We start from the raw sequence: 24,172 nt of genomic DNA on the forward strand, positions 1-24,172 counted from the left end.
ACCTCTCCGCCCCACCCCCTCTCCGGCCTATCACCCTCACCTTAACCTCCTTCCACCTATCGGATTCCCAACATCCCTCCCCCAAGTCCCTCCTTCCTACCTTTTATCTTAGCCTGCTTGACACACCCTCCTCATTCCTGAAGAAGGGCTTATGCCCGAAACATCGATTCTCCTTCTCCTTTGATGCTGCCTGACCTGCTGCGCTTTTCCAGCAACACATTTTTAAGCTCTGATCCCCAGCATCTGCAGAACTCACTTTCTCCTATTTGTATTTGAGTGACAACCCTCAACTGTTGCAATGATACCTCTAGACTTGCATGAACAAACGTATCAGTAATTGTGTATTTAAAGGATGCTTTATTGAATTTAAAATTATTTGTTGTAGAATTGGGTAACAATTGATGAAATTCCAGTTTTGTTGAGTTTGCAAAGTGGACAGTAGTAGATCCGATATTTATTATATATACATCCCCCTTCTCTTCTGTGGTGAAGCAACTGAGAAGGCTATAAAATATTCTGCTACTACCTGTCACTAAAGCTGAATTTCAGCCCTTGTGGTGTCCCATGGCAGAAAATGTGAATGTGGATGAATTTTCTGGATTCTTTGATATTAAGGTTGTAGTCTCTTTCATTCAAAGTCATCCGAGAATCCTCAAACCCAGAAATGTTTAGAGATCTGTGATGCGTACATTTGTAGGATGGGATTTAAATCAGTTTTGAGATTGGGGAAGTAGCGATTTTGTGGGTAAACTTATTTAGGTAAAAGTAGTTGACTTCATTGGGCAGTAACAATGAAAGAGGAAAGTCAATGAAAGTATCTTTTTTATCTAACCATGTCGAATGCAAGTCAGTTTTAACCAATTCAAAAATGTGATCACTGTGTAAGTTTGGAATGATGAATGTAAAAGAATTGAAATGTTTTGTCTTATGGCAAATTATGTGTCTGTACAGCAGAATTTTTGATCTGGTCAAGCTTGATGGCCATTTTGCAGTATCACTTCTTAATTCTATCCCAAACTGTAAGTTATGAAAGATATTTGGGACTTTTTATTCTTTGAACTGCAGTAATGCCATTCTTATTGGCCCACCCATCTTGCAGCAAGTCGGACTGTGAGGACAAGAAGAAGAAAATCCCTGTTTTTTAAATATCTGCCACCTGGCTCATGGTGGAGCTGAATGAAAATCTATCTTTTAAGGGGTAAAATGGCAGTGATCAAAATCATGAGGGGAAGTGCAAAGTTGCTGCTTTTATATTTGTTATCTGACATTATTCCTGCCTTTACAATGCCTGTAAATAACTTTTAAGTCCCAAGTTGAACATAGGAAAATTGCAGTGGACATGTCAGGTGCAAGGAGGCGTGCAACTGGGCAGATTGAAAGAAAAACACAGGAACTTGGAAAGAACTTCTGAAAATTTTCGGTCCTGCTATGAGTTCAAAGTTTTACTTATGTAACATTTAGGCTGGGTACATAAGAAACAATAAAATCATAGATATATAAAAACATGTTGGGTACAATGGCTAGTTAAGCAGTGGATTATACACCTCACAGCTTATTTTGTGAAATGTAACCCTAAATATCCCTTTGACTTTACAACATGGACAAAATGTTCTGCAAAAAAAGAACCAGGAACATTGAAGTTGCCTAGTTTGAATCTACTGGTATTCCCTTATTGGGAGCAGAATTGTGAGGAACATGCTGTCTTTATCCAGAGTTTGCATTGTTTAATAAGGTGCCTACAGTTTAAATTGGATAGAGATTTCCTTTCAATGTTAAGTGGATTGAGACAGTTTATTCCTAGCTTTGTTTGTAGGTGAAATGCTAAATACTCCTGTGGTATTAACTTGTAATTTATTCTTGAGTCATTGACTAAACAGGAAAAAGATCCATCTGCTTTGTTTTTGCAGTCGTCTCATGTTGAGTGAACAATACCATTATGGTATCTAAAAATAAAATTGATTATCCAAGTTCATGCATGTAAAAGAAAAATAGTAATTTAGCAAGTTGTCAAAAACGGATAGAATTGGTTAATTCCCAGCTGTGATCTGTAGCGTCAAAATGAAGGGGGAAATGTGAGGAGAAAACCATCACGCAGTTGGTACACAATGTGTGCGAATTACAAATTCATCAGCCTTGAGGTTACATGAAGCAGTATGTTATGGTTACAGTCTTGGGTTATTAATAGCAATCTCATCACAAACCCATACGATCATGGGTTCAAACCCTATTACAGTGAACTGAGCATATATCTAGATTGACCCTTTTATGCATGATACATTTTGGATTGGATGTTAAAATGCAGTTCCAACTACCAGAGATGGTAAATCCCAGGCTACACTCTGAAGAACAGGATGGGTGGTTTCCTGTTATCCTGAACACACTTCATAACTATATAAAATAAAGCTTGTTTCTCTTTCTTTGGCCTAAGATTGTGATTGTCTCAAAAAAGGTTTTATTTCAATTGAAAAACTATTTCACAATTTTTAGTAAGACAAAAACATAGAAGTAAACCTGAAATAAATGTAAAATTTTTCCAACTTGACATTTGAATGAAGGAAAATAGAAAATTAGCCCAAAGTTGAATTGTGTAAAGCTACTTAAAGTACTTGACTCTCCTCTTGTGTTCTAATTACTCCCCTGTTAGTTCTGATGGAACTTATTAATTAAACTGCAATGCTGGTTCGTATTAAGTCTATTGTTACAGAATTTAATTCTCCATTAAATTCTTTGCTACTCTGTGTTGTTCTTTGAGTACTGTTGTTTTTTTGTTTTTTTTTTAAAACTCTGAATAAGTCAGTAATCTCAAATTATATACAAAGGCATATAACTTTTGAAGTGGCCCAAAAGGGTAGAATGTTCAATCAGAATTCTATTCTGACAAAATTTAAGAAATTTATTCCATCTAATTGTCACCTGAAAGACAAAGATGTATTGCAATCTGAAGGAAAATCACTTTTCTTTGAACTGGATTTGCCAGTCATATAGCCAAGATGTCTATGTTAAGCAGCAACCACTAGCACAAAAGTACTTCTTAATATGATTTTTGGAGGTCAATACTCCACCTATTGGGCAACCAAAGTAATTGACAAAAGTCATTTGGCAAAGGCAAGGCAATATCAATTTATTTTGAGAAGGGTTCTGTGCAAAGCTGTCTGATTTAAAGTTTTATTCTAGCTAGGACTATTATAGAACCGTCAATTGTAGTTATGGAAAGAATCAAATGTAAGGAAATAGAAGACCATTGTAACTTTTCAGCAACAAACAATGCAATGCTAGTTTAGACAGTGGGTTGCAGTCCTTAAACCAGATCGTTGATGGTGTGAAGAGATGCAAGGATCTGCACAGAGTCTCTAAAAATTGCATTAATAACCCTGTTGGGAGAATAACAATATCATGGGGTAATAGACAATATGCCTTCTGTGCATTAATTCTTTTCATATACAAGAAATACTATAAGGTAGTATTTGTTGATCATGCGCTTTAATAAAATAGATAGTTGATTTGAAGCTATGCCTCATTTCTTGTTGAACATTCTGAGCATTGTTTATTACCGAAAGTGTGGTCATCCACTAAAATTATAAACTCTGCAAATAGCCCTTCACAATACACAGTAGTCAAGAAGGTCACTAAATTGCTTTGACAATGTAAATGTAACCACCATCCTTAATAGTAGAGTATTAAGTCCCGAGAACTTTATTGACTGGAATTCTCATACACATATAATGTCAGCTCTCATCAAGGACTCATGCTTAAAAGTTAGCCTTCACTTAATTCACTCAGTTTTGTTGCAAGAGAAACTGCATAACAAAGAAACATAGGAGATGCAATCAGGGTCTTAATTTTTTTTATTTCAAAAATAATTTTTTTTCGTAAACATATTTTGATTATCTGTACAATTAGTCATACCATACGTATGTATACATTCCATTTCTTTGCATACAGGGATCGAATAATCATTAATATATACAGGTCTGTACATTTACCATTCATATATTTAGCTGAGGCGTCAGCGGAGCCCACTTACTGCATGGGCCCCGTTCTTTGGCAGGCAGATGTTACCCGGTGGTCTTTCCCCACCGCACATTGGCGGCAGCTGCTCCAAGATTCAGAGTGTCCCTCAACACATAGTCCTGGACCTTGGAATGTGCCAGTCTGCAACACTCAGTCGGGGTCAGCTCCTTCAGCTGGAAGATCAACAGTTTTCGGGCTGACCAAAGAGCGTCTTTCACCGAGTTGATGATCCTCCAGGCACAGTTGATGTTTGTCTCGGTGTCCGTGCCGGGGAACAGACCGTAGAGCATGGAGTCCCATGTCACGGAGCTGCTCGGGACAAACCTCGACAAAGACTACTGCATTCCTCTCCAGACTTCCTTTGCGTAGGCACATTCCAGAAGGAGGTGTGTGACAGTCTTGTCCCGTCTGCAGCCGCTTTGAGGGCAGTGTGCGGCACGGCAGAGAGTCCGGCATGCATAAAGGATCTCACAGGCAGACCCCTTCTCACCACCAGCCAAACCATGTCTTGGTGCTTGTCGGAAAGTTCTAGCGATGAGGCATTCTGCCAAATGACTTTGACAGTCTGCTCAGGGAACCACTCAATAGGATCCACCCTCTCCTTTTCCCGAAGGGTCTCAGGGCTACTACGTGCTGACCACTTCCTGATGGACTTGTGGTCAAAGGTGTTTTTCTTCATGACTTTCTCTACGAAGGACAGGGTCTTAATTGATATTACTGAGTAGCTAACAGAATGCTAAAGAAAAACTCACATTCTGAATCAATGTCTTATTGCTTGAAAACAACCTTTCACTGCTGGTTGAAGAGAAAGATTTCTATTTTAAAATCTAAGACTAGAGCCTTATCATGTAACTGTCTTGTTTTAGTACCAAATTAGAGAAATTTTACCAATTCTTCTAAAAGCTGACGGGGTGGCGAGTTTACAATGTATGTAACTAAGTCTTGGATGATTTGACCAGTTGAATGAGTCTGAAACACAGAAATTGGGTGTGAACATTACGTTAGCTGTGGTGGTCAAGGCAATTTGGGCAGATACGTTTGGCGGTGGGTAAAATTGGCCTGTATCTGTACTGCGAAAGATATTCCACTAAATCTGTAACTTTTTATTTATCTCACCTGATCTGTCTTCCACTGGAATTCACATTTTTGGAGATCACTTCCTGTTTTCAGTGTCACCTTTATTTGATTTTTAAATTAAAAAATCAAATTGGCAGAATAGTTACTGTTAAAAAAGGTTGCAGTGAAGAGGTGGCTGCCAATTCACTTAAATCTGTTTTGTGCTATTGCATAGACTAATCTCCTTCCACCATTGCTCCTTCCACCCCCAATTTCGTCTTGTGATGGTTGGTCGCAGAATTTCTATTTCAGTTTCTATTTTTATTTCATTTTGAAGCCTGGTTTTCACTTCAAAAGCTGTTCATTGAGAGAGTGAAATATGATCTGTGATGGAAAATTGCTGAGAGTTCGTTAACATCTGAAAGAGTGAATTATTTTCAAATTATTTACCCCCTTGTATGCTATAAAAAATGGATTATCCATTGAAAAATTAAACCATTATTGTGGAGTGGAATGAGTGCAAAACTATTTTCAGTTCTTTCAGGTTATCTGCTATTGTGAAGCAAGGCCAGCTTGTAAAAATTCCTGCTGAGAAATAGCCTTGTCCTTTATCGATTATTAAGGTAACAGGTTCCATTCTGTAGCACGCTTGTGGGATTAATGCAATATTCGTAATTCACAATTGTCAGGCTCTGGCATTATCTGATCACCTTGATCAAATTACACACAGACCATGGATTTTAATTCAGTTTGTACACTCTATATGCAAAGCTCACTAAGATTGCATCTCACAAGTCATACTATGTCCAAGAATAACTTGTTTATCAATTATATCAACGGTATTAGTTTTTATTGTACCCGTTCAATATTATTAACCTTTTCTTGGCAGGTTGGGTGGAGTCATTAGAAGTTACTATGAGTAGCAAGAGTGTGCAGGTTGCCCGAGGTGAAACAGCCGAACTGCCATGTACTTTCATTACAAACGCTGCTCTAAATCAACTGAACATCATCTGGACTGTGACACCTCTCTCAAACGCCAATCAGCCAGAACAGGTTGGTCCATAAAATTGTTGTTTTTATAAATTGGTGTGTTCATGCTTGCTTGTCATCCAGCTTGTACAGTGGGCAAATGTCACAGACCCTATTTATGAGAATGCTGATGAGACTAATCTTGCAACTTGGGGAACTGTAGGAATTTGTGAGTACAGAGGACTCTCGATTATCCGAAAACCAATTATCCGAAAATCAGATTACCTGAAGGATATCTCGAGGTCCCAATGGAAATATTACATCAAAGTTGTGTTTCCAGCAGTGATTGCGTCTTTTGTTTACAATGATTAAACAGGCATCGTCTCCAAATGACTGACTGCCCGCCCTTTCTCTCTCCCTACACTTTCCCCAGTGTTCTACACAGGGTGTACCCTAAACCCCACTTCCCCACATAATCTCTCCAACATTGTCCTGTACAGGGCAAAGGTTGACCATGTCAAAAGGTTGCAGTAGAAATTTGTGTGTGTGGCTGCGTGTGTGTGCTATTTGGAGACTTACCCCACAAAGGCAACTGCAGCAGTCTTGTTGTTGGTGTCCAGTCCAGCTGCCCGGGAGAGGAGGTGAGTGTGTATGGGGTTGGGGACGGGCGGGGGGCAGTGTTTTATGGAGTTTGGGGTGGGGGGGTTGTTGCACAGGGTTGGGGGCGGGGGGAGGTGTTGCACAGGATTGGGGGCGGGGCCTCGCACACTGTGTGCTGCTGCAGTCTCCTGAAGGAGGAGCAGACTTTAAAAACTCTGAGCCCCAGAGGAAAGGCATTTAATTGATTAACCAAATAATCGATTATCCGAATGAAATAGTGCCCACCTATCATGTTCGGGAGGTTCCCCTGTATATTGACCAGTGAAGATGGAATTGCTATAGATAGGACAAGGTTAGTAGACTTCTCAAGTAGTGTGCCAAGGGAAGTGACTGACTTGTTTGACTGCTTTATATCTCCGGATTAGAGTATGAGATTCAGGCAATGGTTGGACACCTAGATTGCCATGATGTACTCTGTGGTGCAGCCGTCAATGGCTCCAGTGGCAGTATATTAGTGAATAGGCTAGCAAAGTCAAAAGAGCAAATGGGCACAGCATGGCTATCAATATGCGTAACCTGTATGATCTTTATGGAGAAGGGGAAATCCTTTACTGTGGATGTGGAAAACGTGCCCAGAACTGGTTGTGCTAATTTGCTTAACCATTTGACCAATTTGTGTTGTGCAGAACCAGGCATAAATAAGATATGCATCATCTTAGAGGGATATAACTTTTGTGTATTTTGGGAACTCCAGGCACCACATGGAGAGAGTGCACCATGAGGGGGAACTCTGTTGTTAGAGATGTCTTTGAATGCTGATTTGTCCACATAATGCATGATCCAATTCTTAATTAGCCAGGTGATACATAAACTGGTAAAGTCATGCATTAACAGGTCATGGTCAGTCTTGGGTTGGCTAGGTTGTGTCTGACTATTTTTCATTGATTTCTTTAGAAGTAGTGGGCCCCTTTGTGATATCACTTTCTACTTAGATTCATTCTTTCACTTGTCAATCATCTTATAAGTTCAACTCTTGTTAGTTACAGCTTGTCCCAATCCTCTACCAAGATAGGATGACATCAGTTTGTATGTCTGCTTAATATGTATGATCTCGCCTTCCAGTGCTTAACTATGATCTTGAACTTTCTAATTAATGCATCCAAACTATTCACAACAACTTCATGACTACAGAATTCATAACTGAACCCTAATTCTAATGTTTTTAATATATGTACACATACATGTATATGTCCATTGCCATATTAGCAACTTTGCTCTAACCTAAACCATTTTGCATTTTAAAGCATAGGTTATGCACAAGAGACAAGTTATGCTCACTCAAAAAGTTTGATTTCATTAGCCTAAATCATAAAGCAATGAAACCATCAACCATTGATCTGAACTAAATGGTTTCTGTTAGAAGAAAATCATTTAACAATTAACCACGCTCAAACTGAATATAAACTAATTACATGTTTGATTTCAGTATCATCAATTATTGAAAAATTGCTCATCCTACAAGTTAGGCTGTGATAATTTTTCAGTGGTCTTAGGTGGACCTGATGGAGTTTTTTTTGGCAAAAACAATGTCTTTGGGTCTAGATTTTACACCAGTAACAAGTATGAACCTGTCTAACATGCCATTGTTATTCTTCTAAAATTGTCAGCAATTCTGAGTCTGTACTTTTTCCATGACTTTTACACTTCCTATTGACCAAAAGACAAAGCAACAAAAGCAGGCCATTCAGCCCATTGAGTCTGCTCTGCCATTCAATTACTTCAGGGCTAGTCTAGTTATCCTCTTAAAGACACAAGTTACATCATGATTTTCCTTCCTTTTCCCCATAACATTTGATTGCCTTATTGATTTAAAAATCCATATATCTCCGCCTTCAGTATACATAACAATACAACTTCTCTGGCCGTCTGTGATTACAGAATGTATAGATTCACTGCCCTCTGATAGAAGAGATTCTGCCTCATCTCTGTTGCAAACGGTGACCCCTAATTCTGAGATTATATTCTCTGGTCCTCGACTTTTCCATGAGAGGAGACAACCTTTCCACATCTACCTTGTCAGGTCCCCTAAGAATCTCATATGTTTCAATTAGGTAAGCAGTTGATGTACCCCCAGAGACTCCAAGTAGTCACCCATTTAAATTTGCCCTTTAGTGCTCGTAACCATGCTGTGTTAACCATTGGAAAAACATTTCACTTAATGATTGAGATGCCACTATTTTTAAATTAAAATCAAATTTGTATTTACTGCTGAGCAACCTCATTGATGCTTAAAAATAAAATCTAATTTTATATTTGTGGAATGCCAAATTTTACCATTATAACAAAATAAAATCCTGTTTAATCTTGTGTATGTCCCAATCATGTATGTTTCTCTTTACAAATTATAATTCAAAGTAAAGAATTCTGTGTGATTTATTACCTGTTTTGCTGACTGAGAGAATACTTCTGTATGATTGGTTATTTTTCATGTTTGACATTTCGTACTGGATATTTTGAGGTCCAGTTGAAACTGACATCAGGCAAAGGAAATCCGTGATTCAGAGGTTTCTGGGTTCGATTTTCTTCGAGGTCAATGCCTCTGTTTTTCTTTTCCAGTTGAGCAGCTAAGTTTTTAGCTTGCCCTTTTGGATCTTGTTGACAAATTGTCTTTGACAATCATACAAGCTGTTAAATTATAAGCATTTTAAAGGAACACCGCTAAAGGGCCATTTGTGAAGCAAGCCGAGTCACAAGATCAGTTTGGCAAGATAGATCCAAATGATGGTGAGAGCTTACTGGTCAGTGTGTTAGCCTGCAGATTGAAAATTCATAAACTTACATGGAAAGATATAATGTTGAATTGTGAGCTGGCAACAGAAAATAAGTTTAAAAGTTACTGGCTAAATGGTTGAAGAACCAACTGGTGTAACCACTCTTCAGGGAAGAGAGCTATCAACTAACCTGTATGCAATTTTGTTCAGCTCTGCATTTTTGAATTGTAAAGTCCTCAAGACCTCATTATGGACTATGAATACCGCTTTTCTTGGTTTACACATCTCAAAGACATTATAAATAAAACAAATTCCATAAAGCCAGGTGAATCATTGCAAATGATCCCAGATTTCCTTTTGGTCATGCAATCTACAGATGAACAAATTACACCTGGTCAACCTTATTGTAGCGAAATGAATTGACTACATTACACAATGTATTTTGCGACTCTGCTTGCTTTGCAAAAGTGCCTCGAATGGTATTCTTTTATGCAATGTGTTCCAAATGGCACAGCTTGACTCCAGCGTAAGTTTATTTAACTGAGAACTCTATTATTACCTTGTTCCCTTTTGAAATCCTTTCAACCATGAAAATGTATGCACTGCCAACCAGAAATGAAGGCACTTTCAGTTTATAGAATTTCTTCAAAATATTTTAGGATAACCAAAGCTTTATGCATCTGGCTAAAGCAATATAAAAGAATACTGTGTGATAGTGACTAGAATATGCATCAACCTTTCAATTATAGTTTTGGCAGTCTATAGAGTGTTATGAAAATGTGTTGCTGGAAAAGCGCAGCAGGTCAGGCAGCATCCAGGGAACAGGAGAATCGATGTTTCGGGCATAAGCCCTTCTTCAGGAATGGTCAGGTCATGGGTGAGACTTTCTTTTTATTCCCCTTTGTTTGAAGAAGGTATGGTACTTCTATCTTGAGAGTTTGAGGAAGTAGACATTCAAAATGTTTTTACTCCTTTGTGACAATCCTGAGTTTCAAACTTGTTTGTAATTTTTATGGGCTACAAGTTGTTTTGGACTATTCTCATGCTTTATGGTAGTGGCCTTGCCTTTTCCAAGTTGCACTTTACAACTTGCTGCCACACACGCACAAAGCTAGCCCGGCAACACCTTGGTTTTATCCAAGGTGTTGCAAGTGATTGGTTTTATCCAGTGCGGCTCTGATAATCTGTAATCTTTGAGCACTTCTGTGCTTTATGGCATTCATTGCAATACAGCACAATTCTGCCACACTCTCACTGACCAATGTAACTTTCTACCATCATACTGAAACTTATGATGCAATAAGTCATCCACATGTTCCCATTTCTTACTTCATCTATTTTGCCCATGTCATTCCCTAGAGCCGGATCCAGCAATATCTCCTTTCTTGTTGGATTGGACACTAGGTGCTCTCCTGGACACAATCCAGGAATGCTTGTTCCTTGCTGCCCCTTATGCTACCACTTATCAGACTTTATACAGGTAACTAAAGTTCCCCATTAGAGCTACTCTATGATGTAGCTTCGGTAATTTCCTGGCATATTGGTTCCTGTACCCGTTTGCACTAGTATGTGGCCTTGTAGTTTGCGTCAAGCAATGGATGCTTCTTAGTCAATTTAGCAAGAGTGAAGGAATATGCCCTTGAACATGCTGAAACATTCTTTTTTTCTAGAACTACAATGCTTTCTTTAGCCAATAATACCAACTTTCCTTTTCATTGTTTTCCTATCTTTTCTGAATACCTTATAACTAGGAATATTTACCACTTACACTTGTTCTTCCTTCAGCCAGATCTCCATGATTGCTATAGCATCATAATACAACAAACCAATCTTATGAATGATGGTCTGCGCATTCATGTCTATGCCAAGTTTGAGCATCACTGACTGAGCCGGAATTTATTGTCCATCCTTAGTTTCCCATAATTGGGAAGGTGATGATGCAGTGCCTTCTTGATCCGCTGCTGTTCATTTGGTGGAAGAACATCTACAGTCCCATTAAAAAGGAAGTTCCAGGATTTTGACTGACTGAATTATCGCCATATATTTCTAAGTCAGGATGATGAAGGGCTTGGAGGGAACCTTGCAAGTGCTGGTATTCCTGGATAACTTGCATTCTTACGCTTCTAGATGGAATTTGTTGTAGGTGTAACCTTGATTTGGGCCATTACTTTCTCCTTTATGCCAATTCCACCAATTAACTTACTATTCTTTGTTCCAGGGCTATCTGCGATCCCTGCATTTCATGTACCCTGGTATTACTTTCAAACATTCTCTACTGGGTCCCAGATTCCTGCTGATTTAGTTTAAACCTTTTCCAATAGCACTATCAAAATGCCCTAAAAGATGCTCAGACTCTTTTTCAATTGAGATGCAATGCAAATGATGCAAACAGGTGCCATTTCCCCCAGACGTAGTCCCAGCCTGGCAGGAATGTAAAGCCCTTCCTTCTGCACCACCTTTCAAGTCATCCTTTCAGTTGCCTTATTCTCCTGTTTCATGCACTCAGTGACATATCTAAGTGAGGTAATTCAGAGATTGGTACGGTTTACTAACTTTCTGTCAAGATCCCCAGGTTCTGATTGCAGGATCTATCCTCCTTTCCACCTGTGTCACTAACACCATTGTGGACCATGACCTTTGGCTGTTTGTCCTCCCCAGAAGAATTTCCTGGTCTTTAAAATCACCAAGGTGTCTTCCAATGCACTCAACTATTCGAGATGGTTGTCCATGGCCATCCATGTAAGTGCAAAAGGAGCCCCATGGTATCAACAGGAATTTGGTTGAACTGTTATCTCTCTGCCATTTGTGGCTTGACCCAGAGCAGGTAGGGGTGTGTGTAAATAACCGAACGAATGAATTAATGCAGCAGTCAATTAGGGATTTTAGAGTTCAGAAAATTCTTTGTTTTCCAGAGCTGTTTTATGGGCTCCTAGGAACCTTCAAAATCAACAAAGTCTTTGGCTTCACATGTAAAAAAATGGAAGGCAGTTTGAGTGAAGCATAAATGCTGGAATGTGAACTGGTTGGGCCAAATGACCTGTTTGTGCTGTGTCCCCTCTGTAAGTGCCATACTGAACCTGAAGTAATTCCTGCTGACATCAAATTATGGACTGGAAGAATCTGTCAACTAGCTCTATTCAATGAGTTGTTAATGTAGCTGCCTGTTCTGCTCAGCTGTGTAAAGTTGTGATGATTCCTGCTGAGCTAGCTTACGAACTACCTCCACTATCACAGATACAAAGCTACTCCTTTGCTATTTTCAACCTGATTGTAGGTTAATAGTCAAAAGGTAGCAGAAATACAGTTTACTCATTTGATTGTCTCCAGTACTGTGGATTGTACGTAGAAGTGTGTGATGAATATCTCCTGGTGTTGAATCTCATTAGTTTTTGACTGAGCAAAGGAAGTATGGTTGTAGGTCTGTTGGAACTGAGCAGATCTGATTGAACGACTGCTGGTTTAACATCCTGTACTGCAACAGCAGCATTCCTCTAAAGGCGTGGCACTTCACAGCCGAGTCGAACAAAATGTGAAATGCAATCAACATCGGGACACATTGGATCAGGTGATCAAAGTATGGTCAAGAAGTAGCTCTCGAGTGCCTTTAAAAGGGGATAGAGAAGTGGAATTTTAGAGCTCATCACTTAAAGCTGGTTATCTTTGGTGGAGCAAAACAAATTATTAATTTGCAAGTGGCCAGAATTGGGAGTAGTTCAAGGGATTTTGGAGGGAAAAAGGTTGGATATGCTGAAAGGGGACTAATATTTGAGTGAATTTGATGTATACTGTGAGAAAACTCCATGGTTATGTCAATTAAATTATTGAAATATTGCATTCTGGCTCTCAATCTGGTCTCCCAATATATTAGGTTGAATAAAAGACCCTGCTGTAGGTTTGAATCCAAGGTATTGATTTAATAGACTCAACATTAGTTGAGATCACAAAGAGACTGCAATTAGGATTGTTGATCACAGGGGTTCTTGGGAGGCTACTTCCTTTTACTAGTGTTCCCATTCTACTAAACATCACTGCACAGTTGAATGTTCTGGCCCCCATAATATCTTCCAGACTTTTAAGGATCTTGGAACTTGCACAGGTAATTATATGAAATAATAGGGCTCAGATATTAAACTTTGCAGGCAGGCTGGTTGAGATCCCATTGTTGAAATGTGCAGTTGAAGGAGGTCTAAAGCTTGACCTATGGGCAGCATACTTTTGATTACTTCATTTTCATTGTCACTTGTTCCTCTTCTGTATTAATGTTGCCACCTGCAATACTGAATTCATCATGCCAACTAGCAGTAGAAGTGCTTTGTACTGTTATAATTTAGTAATGTAGGAAGTGAGTTGGACACTACATTCTTTCTTCATCGCCTCAGGTGTCCACAGATCAGAAGCAAAGCTTATGTTGGACAATGCATAATAAACCTTCCCTTTCAACAAAGCCTACATGGCAAAACTTTGAGTGGAATATTCAATCCCTTTGTCAATGTCAGGGATTCACATGTAGCTGCCAGCTTATTGGAAAATTGTGGTGCATTGACTACAATTATCCCATCGTCACCATAGACTAAAAACTTTTGCAATTCAGTCATCATTGTTTCTTTTGAGTCCTCAGGTCAAGTGTTGGTCATTCCAATCACTATGGTTTTCCGTGGTGTGGTTCATGCCGATATATCAGAAATGAATTAGCTAGTGCAAGAAAACAAGGGTTGTTTTTTTTCCAGTGGATGGGGGAGGAGTCTTAAATTGCTTCTCCCATCTGCTGTAAGGTCTCCATGTATTGAGTTTGATTTGCTTTCTAATGAGGAGAAAGTGAGGTCTGCAGATGCTGGAGATCAGAGCTGAAAATGTGTTGCTGGAAAAGCGCAGCAGGTCAGGCAGCATCCAGGGAACAGGAGAATCTGGGGGGAGGGGGAATGAGGAAACTGGTGAAATCCGAGTTCATCCCTTGTGGTTGGAGGGTTCCTAGGCGGAAGATGATGCGCTCTTCCTCCAACCGTCGTTTTGTTGTGGTCTGGCGATGGAGGAGTCCAAAGACCTGCATATCCTTGGTGGAGTGGGAGGGGGAATTGAAATGTTGAGCCACAGGGTGGTTGGGTTGGTTGGTCCGGGTGTCCCAGAGGTGTTCTCTGAAACGCTCCTGCTGGACAAACTTTCCTCATTCCTGAAGAAGGGCTTATGCCCGAAACGTCAATTCTCCTGTTCCCTGGATGCTGCCTGACCTGCTGCGCTTTTCCAGCAACACATTTTCAGCTCTTGCTTTCTAATGAACCAGTCATACACCTCTGGAATAGGTGCGATTTGAAACTGGTCCTCCTGGCTCAGAGATAGGCACAATCACTCGCTGGGCCACAAGATCCCCTTATCTACCGAGTTTGAAGATTATTTCCCACATTGAAAACAACTGATGCTACTTAACAGGGTCCTTTTTCAGTTCACACCTTTTTCCAGCTTGCTTGCTTTGGCTTTTCCTTAAGTCAGTTTGTTTCAATCGGGTGAGGAGGAGTCAGATGGCGCTCTCGAGGTATGTGTGCTTTGAAGGATATGTATCTTAAAACAATTATATCATAATTACTGCCTCAATTGGATGTGATTTATCAGACTCCTGACTTGTGTTCACTCTACAACCAGCTGGAGCAGATATTAGACATGCTGCACTTAATCTTCCAGTTAACTTTATCTGTTTATAGTATACCTTCAAGTAAACAAATTACGTTAATATTAGAGCAAAATATGATGGAAGTGGGAAATCTGAAACAAAAACAACATGTTGGCAAAACTCAGGTCGGCAGCATCTGTGAAGAGAGAAACCAGTTAATGCTCAAGTCCAATACAACTTTTCTTCAAAATGCAACTAAAACTGCATTATTGTTTGACCAATCCTTGTCATGTTTGATACATTTGCGCTGAAGTGAAGAATGTAACACAAGATATTAGGAACATACCTGTACCAGTTGCGGGAGCATATGTTATGCTGTGGAAAAGTTGGCTTATTGGTTTGCATGCAATTGCAAAGAAAATCAAAAATAAGCCTCAATGAGAGGACATCAAATTTTAACTCTGGTTCTCTCTGCGATCCAGGTTGACTGGCTGATTTTTTTTTTCAGGTATCCCATATCCAGTTTTCTGCTTTTTGTCTTTATGATGATTGAGCACCATGCCCTCAATTAAGTTTGCTTCCTATGTTTTTTCTAGGCATGTGTGGGACCAAACATCATAAGAATTAAGGACTGATGTAGGCCACTTGGCCGTTTTCAGCTTCCATAGTCATTTATGCCTGATCTCCATCTCAACTCCATTCTCCTGTAATATCCCCACAGTACCCTTTGATCCCACAGTACCCAAAAATCAAATGACCTCCTTTCTGAATATATAAACAGCCCTATCTCTCTAGAAAGAGAATTCAGAAGATTCACAACCCTTTCAGTGAAGACATTTCTCCTTATTTCTAACCTAAATGGTTGTCTCCTCTTCTGAAGCTGTTACCCTGTGTTCTCTCTGAATCATTTGTTTCAGCAACTACCCTGTTATGTCTGCATGATATGGCCATTTAATGTCAAGTCACAATTAATTCAGAGTTGATGGTTGAATAATGAGTTATGATTCAAACTGAATCTGAATTCACACTATGTGCAGATTAATGATGTAATTTAGAGCATTGTTTAACTAATGGAGTTATGTCAGTGATTTTAGCAATGAGGTAAAGCCTGAACTCTTGACAAATATTTGTTGTTTGCAATGACAATTATGAGGCTTAATTATCATAAGTTTATGAAGTCTAAGCATGACTTAACAGCCCAAAGTGTGCCTTTACTATGTGAGAATATTTAAGTGCCTTTTTAAATAAACATCCTTTTCTCCATGGGTCATCCAGAGGTAATAAGACACCTTCCTGAATCCTTATACTGTGTGTCCTACCTTCCTTACTCAAGTTGAAGAATGCAAAAGTGAAAATAAATTATCATGGGGCAAGAGTTAAGCAAAGTGTAAATCAAACCATCAGTACTTAATTGGGATTGAAACCCATTTGCTGTCATTAATAAACATATTGTACTTACACACTGGTGCATTCTCGATGTTATAGTAAGTTTGAAAACTGCCTATCTGCACATTATTTCTATCAGAAAAAACAATCTTGTCATTCAAAAATTATTTTGCTGTTTTTGAAACAGCCTGGTATCATTTGATCTGATGAATTTTAGTCACTCCCTTTGTGCAGAAATGATACACTTTTTCTATTCAGTCATGGAGTGTGAGTGCTGTTGGTTGAGTCATCAATAATTGCCCATCTCTAGGTGCGTGTGTGAAGGTGATGGTGAGCTCCCTTAGAATAATAGAGTTATATAGCATGAAAACAGACCCTTTGGTCCAACTTTGCACCAACCAGACAGTCCAATATGACCGAGTCCCATTGCCACTATTTGGTCCACATTTTTCTGAGCCCTCCTTATTCATATACCCATTCAGATGCCTTTTAAATGCTACAATTGTACTCCTTCATTCTGGGAGCTCGTTCAATACATGCACCATCCTCCGCATGAAAAAGTTACCTCTCAAGCCCTTTTTAAATCTTTCCCTTCTCACTTTAAAACTATGCTCTCGAGTTTTGGACTATTCTCCTTATACCTAGGAAAAAGACCTTGGCTACTCTCACTATCCATATCCCTCATGATTTTAAAAACCTTTATAAGGTCACCTCTCAGCCTCCGATACTCCAGGGGAAAAAAGCTCTAGCTATTCAGCTTTTCCCTATAGCTCATATCTTCGAGTCTTGGCCTTCTGAACTATTAGAGATACTTAAGTGTGGAGATATTCACAATACTGTGACAGAGGAAATTCCAGGATTTGTACCTAGTGACAGTGAACGACTGGCAATATATTTCCAAGTCAGGGTGGTGAGTGGCTTGGGGAACTTGCAGGTGGTGATGTTCCCATGTGTATGCTGCCCTTGTCCTTTTAGATGGAAGCGCTGGTGGATTTGGAAGATGTCTTAAGGATCTTTAGTGAATTTCTGCTATGCATTTTCTAGATTGTACACACTGTTATTGAGCGTGGTGGTGAAGAGGGGGAGGCAAATAGTTGCATACATGATGCCAGTCAAGCAGAGTGGATGCCCTGGGTGGTGTCAGGCTTCTTAAATGTTGTTGGAGCTGCACCCATCCAGGCAGTTGAAGAATATTCCATCACGCTCCTGACTTGTTCCTTGTAGATGGTGTTCAGGCTTTCAGGAGTCAGAAGTGTATTATTATGAAGACTATGGTTAGTGAGGAGGAAGCCTGGAACCTGTGGAGCGGTGAGAAGGGCTGGAGACCAGGTTTGATTATGCAGACAGTGCAGAAGGACGAGTAGAGGGGAATCTGAGGATTTGGGGTTGGGCCTTGATGCACCCAGTGCACCCTCTGAAGAAGTGCACCATCTTCTCAGCTTTGTTTGTGTCAGTGCTTTTCTTAAAAATGGAAAAGAGCTACTTGCACAGCTATATTTTGTCATGGGTTATTGGGGTTAGTTGTGCTTTTAGCAACTTCAGTTATTATTGATTATTTGCTTGCATATTGTATGAGGTTTGGGATGCTGCTTCTGGAACATGCCCACCCTCACTATTATGGGGCAAGCTTGGGGTGAGTGGGCAGATGACTGGCTGGGCATCAACCATTTCTTTAATATAATATATCTTATTAAGAAAAAATAGATTTTTAAATATTACAACAAATACAAAACAATGCAATTCAAAACAGTACAAAAATAGTACAAAATTAAACCCAAATAATAAAAAAAATTCCCCAACCCACCCTCCTGTATGAATGTATAAACATATAGAGAAATATAAAATTAAAAAAAACCCTAAACTGGCTATTTAACTAAATAAATAAATACCTAACAACAAACAAATAAATAGTGATAACTCAGCCCAGTCAAACAACACTCATACATTCACAGTTCCTCCTCCCTGGATATTGGACTCATGAAACACAATCGCTACGGCTATATAAAAGCCCTTGTTAGTGTGGCAGATAATTCTGTGTCCAGGTATTTCAAAAAGGGTTGCCATGTTTTGTAAAAATTCTCAGTTTTGTGGTGTACCATATTTGTGAGAAAGTCCAGGGGAATAGGCTCCATAACAATCTTCCGCCAACCCGACAGGCCAGGAGGGTTTTGGGATATCCAACCGAGCAAGATATTCTTCCTTGCACAGAACGTAAGAATATTGAAAAGCTTTTTCTTATGCGCGTCTGCAGGAAATACAATAGGTAGGCCCAAAAGGTGAGAAATAGGGTCCTTCTCCACCGCTACACCCAAAATCCTCTCCATTGCACCCGCTACAGCACTCCAATATGTTTGAAGCCTGTCACAAGACCAAAGACAATGGGTAAGAGTACCCGTACAGACCTTGCACTTGGGACATGCTGAAGATACCCCTGGTTTAAATTTTGACAAATGGTCTGGGGCTAAGTGGACTCTGTGGAGAATCTTCAACTGTAAAGCATGGGTCCTATTGCAAATTGATATCTTCCTTGCATTCTCCCAAATATCCTCCCATGCCTCTGAAGAAACTTCAACACCCAGCTCTCTTTCCCACATCTTGCAGAGTCGATCAGACTCATCTGAGGTGGCACCCACCAACTGGTGATATAAAGTACTGACAGGGAGTGTACTCTTAGCCCTTAGTGCCCCTCATTCTATGTCAGATTTGTAGGGATCAGTCAAAAGTGTGGTTTTTTTTGAATAAAATCTCTCACTTGAAAAAAAACGAAAGAGGTCTCTATTAGGTAACTCTTACTTCCGTACGAACTGATCGAAGGACATCATTACATCTCCCTCAAACCAATCACCCATGCAAGACACACCCCTAACTGCCCAACGTTTAAATCCTAAATCTATCATACCCGATTGAAAACTCTGCATACCCACTAAAGTTGTAAACAAAGATGTTTTGCCAATATTACCTTCACTCTGCCGAGTTGCCCTCCATGCTTTAACAGTATTGATGACTATTGGGTTATGGCAATATTCCCTAACTGTCCTCACCTTGTCCAAAAACAGCAAACTGGTAAGGGGGTACTTTGCCTGGGAGGCTTCGATATCTAGCCATATTGAAAGAGGATCCCCACAAACCCAATCACTTACGCAGGTCAAAAGCGAGCTTAATTGGTAATTTTTAATGTCCGGAAGGTCTACTCCCCCAAATCTGTGAGGCCACTGCAGTTTGGCTAATTTAATGAAGGGCCGTTTACAGTGACAGATAAAGAAGCTGAACCAACTGTTCAGTCTCCTGAGTGTTTGTTTATTGAAAATCAGGGGGAACATCCGTATAGGGTATAGCAAACAAGGGAGAATATTCATCTTAATAAGCGCTATCCGACCCAACCACGAGACCGGAAGTGCCTCCCATCTTTGGAGATCTTGTTTAATTTTTTTAAAATAATTGAGTAAAATTGGTTTTGAACAGCCAATCCAGAACTGGAGTAATGAATATGTCCAAATACACAAAACCCCCCTGTGACCATCTAAATGGGAATCTATAGTCACTCTCAAGAGCCAACTCTTTCGTAAGACCACCCATAGGCATAGCCTCTGATTTAGCAAAATTAATCTTATACCCTGAAAAAGCGCCAAACGCGTGAATGCATTGTATCAGGCAAGGCACTGAAAGTGCTGGATTTGTCAAGAAAATTAGAACATCGTCTTCATATAGTGAGATCTTATGTAATTTTGACCCCACTCCTGGAGCTGATATATTGAGATCCCCACGAATGGCCTCTGCCAACGGTTCAATATTAAAATTGCTTGATCATACCCCGTTGGTAACGACCGCAGCGAGAGGTACACTGTAGAGAACCTTTACCCATCTTAAGTAAACTTCACCCAGACCAAACCGGTCTAGAGTATAGAAAAGGTACGGCCACTCAACTCGGTCAAATGCCTTCTCTGCATCTAAAGAAATCACCAATCCCTGTATTGACTGCTGTTGGCATGCTTGAATTACGTTAAGCAGCCTCCTAACGTTATTGGGGGATCTGCGACCCTTTATGAAGCCAGATTGATCCTCTTTAATAATAGAGGATAACACAGTCTCCAGCCTTAACGCAAGAGCCTTAGAGAGGATCTTAAAGTCCACATTTAAGAGCGAGATGGGCTTGTATGAAGCACAGTCTTCCGGATCCTTCCCTTTTTTAAGGATAAGTGAAATATTGGCCTCTCTCCGAGATGGTGGGAGACAATCATGACTGTATGAATCATTAAACATATTCAGCATCGGGCCTGACAGTATACTTATAATTTCCTTATAGAATTCACTGGGAAGTCCATCAGGGACCAGGTGCCTTTCCACTCTGAAGCTGCCTCACAGCTTCCTGCACTTCTTGCTCTGATAATGGGACATTGAGAAAGGACCGTTGTTCGGGAGTCACACCCGGGAGTTTCAGATCTCTAAAAAAAGATTCCATTTGGCCTGCCCCTCCTCACAATTCTCAGACTGGTATAACTTAGAGTAGAATCTCTGGAACGCCACATTAATCTTTTTATAACCACATGTTAGGTTCCCAGACCCCTACCTAATCGCTGTAATGGTTTGTGGGGCGCTTCTCTTTCTGGCAAGGTATGCTAAGTATTTGCCTGGCTTGTCACCATGCTCGTTTCACCTTTGCTTTGCAAAAGCCAGCTCCTTATTTGCCGTCTGCATGAGCACAGAATTTAGTGCAGACCGCAGTGTCGTAATTCTCTGTAGTTTGACCAACAAGGGCTGTCAAAATAGGCCTTCTCGGCTGCCTTCAACCGTGCTTCAAGGAGGTGTTGCTGCTCACCCTTCTGCCACTTCCAACTGGTGGAATATGAAATAACTAACCCCTGGCATAAGCTTTGGCAGTTTCCCAGAGAACAGGTGAGCTATCAATCGAGCCTATGTTGATGGCTAGGAATGCCCAAAATTCCCTAGAGAAATACTCCACAAACTTGCTGTCCATGAGAATAAAGGGGTCCATTTGCCAGTACCTTGAATCCACTGTAACATCCTTAATCTTAACCATGAGGTACATTGGAGCATGATCAGAGATGGCAATATTACCAATCGTACACGATGCCACCAGATCCAGGGTTACCACAGGGGTCAGAAAAAAAAAGAATCCTCGTGTGACATCTATGCGGATTAGAGAAAAACGTGAAATCCCTACCTGTAGGGTGGAGACACCTCCAGACGTCCACCAACCCTAATTCCCCACACAGACCCAATAGCTGTTTAGTTTGTGCAGAGGGTATTGAGGGACCTTTAGGCAACTTGTCTACTGTGGAGTCCATGAGGCAGTTAAAAACTCCCCCTATAATGATATGCCGCGAGTTGAGAATTATCAGTTTAGAAAAAGCATCTACCAAGAATTTAAGAGGATGAGCTGGGGGACAATAAACATTTAAAACACCATATTCTTCCCCATTTATCAAGGTTTTAAGAATTACAAACCTCCCATATGTATCCTTAATACATTCCAATAATTTAAATGAGAGATTTTTCCTAACCAATATTGCCACTCCCCTACTTCTGGTATTAAATGATGAAAAATAAACTCAGTCAAAGCCATTCTGCTGTAATTTCAGATGCTCCTTGTCATCCAAATATGTCGCCTGTAACAAAGCAATATCCACCTTCTCCTTTCTAAGACTCAAGAGTACCTTCTCCCTCTTGATTGGTGAGTGACTTCCCTTGATATTCCAGGTACACCATTTAATCGAATCATTAGCCATAATCTTCTGCAATTACATTTAAATTCCAGAGAGGAGGAACCTGAACCACAAATTGCTGAGCCTTAGTGTCACATAGTTTATGTAGTTTTTACATTTGGTGGACTAAAAGCACTACACTTAACAAACATACAAAATTATTAGAAATAAAAAACAACAAAAACCAGAAAACAAATCAACATATAAAGCGCCAATAGCACTGAGTCGGGGAACTCACCCCCTGCCCGGAAGGGGCAACTACCCATCCCGAACTGCCCATAAATAGGCATCTAACCATCTCAACCACCTTCACTTCTCCCAGCTAGAGCCGCATCGCAAGCACAAGCTAAAAAGAATAAACACCCTATAGAATATCAATATGAATAAATAAAATTTTATAAAAAAAGGGGGAATAAATACCCCACCCATCCTTTGGTATGTCATAGCTTAGAAATTTAAAATGTACATCTTAACCACCGCCAGACATGGTTTGAACCAAATTATAATCAATAGAGGAACAAAAAGGGGAAAAACAAAGCTCAAAACCGGATTTCCTCCATTTCTTTTACAGAATGATAAACGCACACCCAAGCAACAATATTTATACACACTACAATTGTTTAAATTAGGTTAGTTTGTCCACTAAGTCTCTTGCCTTCTCCGATGTGTCAAAGAGATGCATGGATCCATCTAAGATGATCCGAAGCACTGCTGGATATCTCAGGGAGTACTGAATCCCAAGCTCCCTCAGTCTTCTCTTGACACCATCATACGATTTTCGTTTCTGGATCGCCGCCGCTGAGAAGTCCTGAAAAAGCATGATCTTAGACCCCTCGTAAATTAGGGCCTTTGGGTCCTTCCCCTGGAGTCTCGAAGCCTCCATGACTCACTCCTTATCCCGGTAATGATGGAACGGTACCAGGAAAGGACGAGGGCGTTGACTCAGACCCGACATCCGTGCTGCGACCGGTGAGCCCGCTCTATCTTCAATCCTCTCATGCCAGTCTCCAAGTCAAGAAATTTCGGAAGCCAACCTTCAACAAATTCTGCAGGCCGCTCACCTTCCTTACCCTTGGGCAGACCAATGATCCAAATGTTTTTTCTTCTGCCCTTGTTTTCAATATCATCCACTGTCACGCAAATTATGAACCTGCATCTTCAGGGCTTGGATCTCATCCTTGGATGAACTGGCATCAGCTTCCACCACTGTGACCCTATGCTCCACCTCATCCATCCTCTTCTCCAGGTGTCCCAGCTGCATCTCCTGCTTCTGCAGCATGAGAGAGACTGGAGCCAGCTTCTCTTCAATCTGTTTCCCCAACATCTCGCGAGATTTCGAGAGCTGGTTCACCAGGTCCTGGAGAGTAATCAGCTCTGAGGCTGCTGCAGGCCCGGCCTCGGATGCTCCTCCTCCCTTTTTAGGCATTTCTGGACAGCTGAAAATACAGGTAAGTCAATTTTTAAATGTTTCTTGGGGCTCCATAATCTTTCCAATGCCCCAAGCTAGGACCGTTCTGCTCCTGCTGCAATGCGAAGCTCTGCAGTGCGATCTTCTCAGATCTCCGCCATCTTAGATCCCCCATCCAACCATTTTAAATGTCATCACCAGGCAAAAATACCTTAATCATGGGTATTTAATATTCAGCATCATGAGTTTAGAGACAATAACTATAACATGTCGCCTTTAGATGAGATGTGACCAGCTTCCATTAAAAACCATTGTCTATGCTGTACATTAAACATCATCTGGTTTCGCTCCAGTAACAAAGATAAGGTAATTTTGATACCAAAATTTCAGTCGAAGTGCCTGAAAGGAATTTGTACAATTACAGAACCTGTACATTCTCTGATAATTAAGAAGATTGAAGAAATTGTAAAATTGTTAAAATGTCATTTGATTGTAAATAAACATATCTTCTCTGGGCACCTCAAATTAACATTGATCAGGTGAAGCACTATAGGACCTCTTGTGTTGCTGAAACCTGTACAAACACACAGGTGCATAGCTCTCTTGATAATCTATTCCATGTGAAAAACTCAGGTGTTCTAATAAG

At 40.2% G+C, this 24,172-nt stretch overlaps 1 protein-coding gene across 2 annotated transcripts in view; it reads left to right on the top strand.

Moving 5' to 3' along the window:
* Positions 1–24,172, top strand: part of igsf11 (immunoglobulin superfamily member 11) — a 180,877-nt gene that overhangs the window by 107,209 nt on the left and 49,496 nt on the right. For both annotated transcript variants that reach the window (XM_043700766.1, XM_043700767.1), the window contains exon 2: positions 5,957–6,120. In XM_043700766.1, coding sequence (XP_043556701.1) covers positions 5,957–6,120 — 164 coding nt within the window. The remainder of the gene's footprint in view (positions 1–5,956; positions 6,121–24,172) is intronic.

The sequence above is a fragment of the Chiloscyllium plagiosum genome, chromosome 12, assembly GCF_004010195.1.
Source record: "Chiloscyllium plagiosum isolate BGI_BamShark_2017 chromosome 12, ASM401019v2, whole genome shotgun sequence".
Taxonomy (NCBI): Eukaryota; Metazoa; Chordata; class Chondrichthyes; order Orectolobiformes; family Hemiscylliidae; genus Chiloscyllium; species Chiloscyllium plagiosum.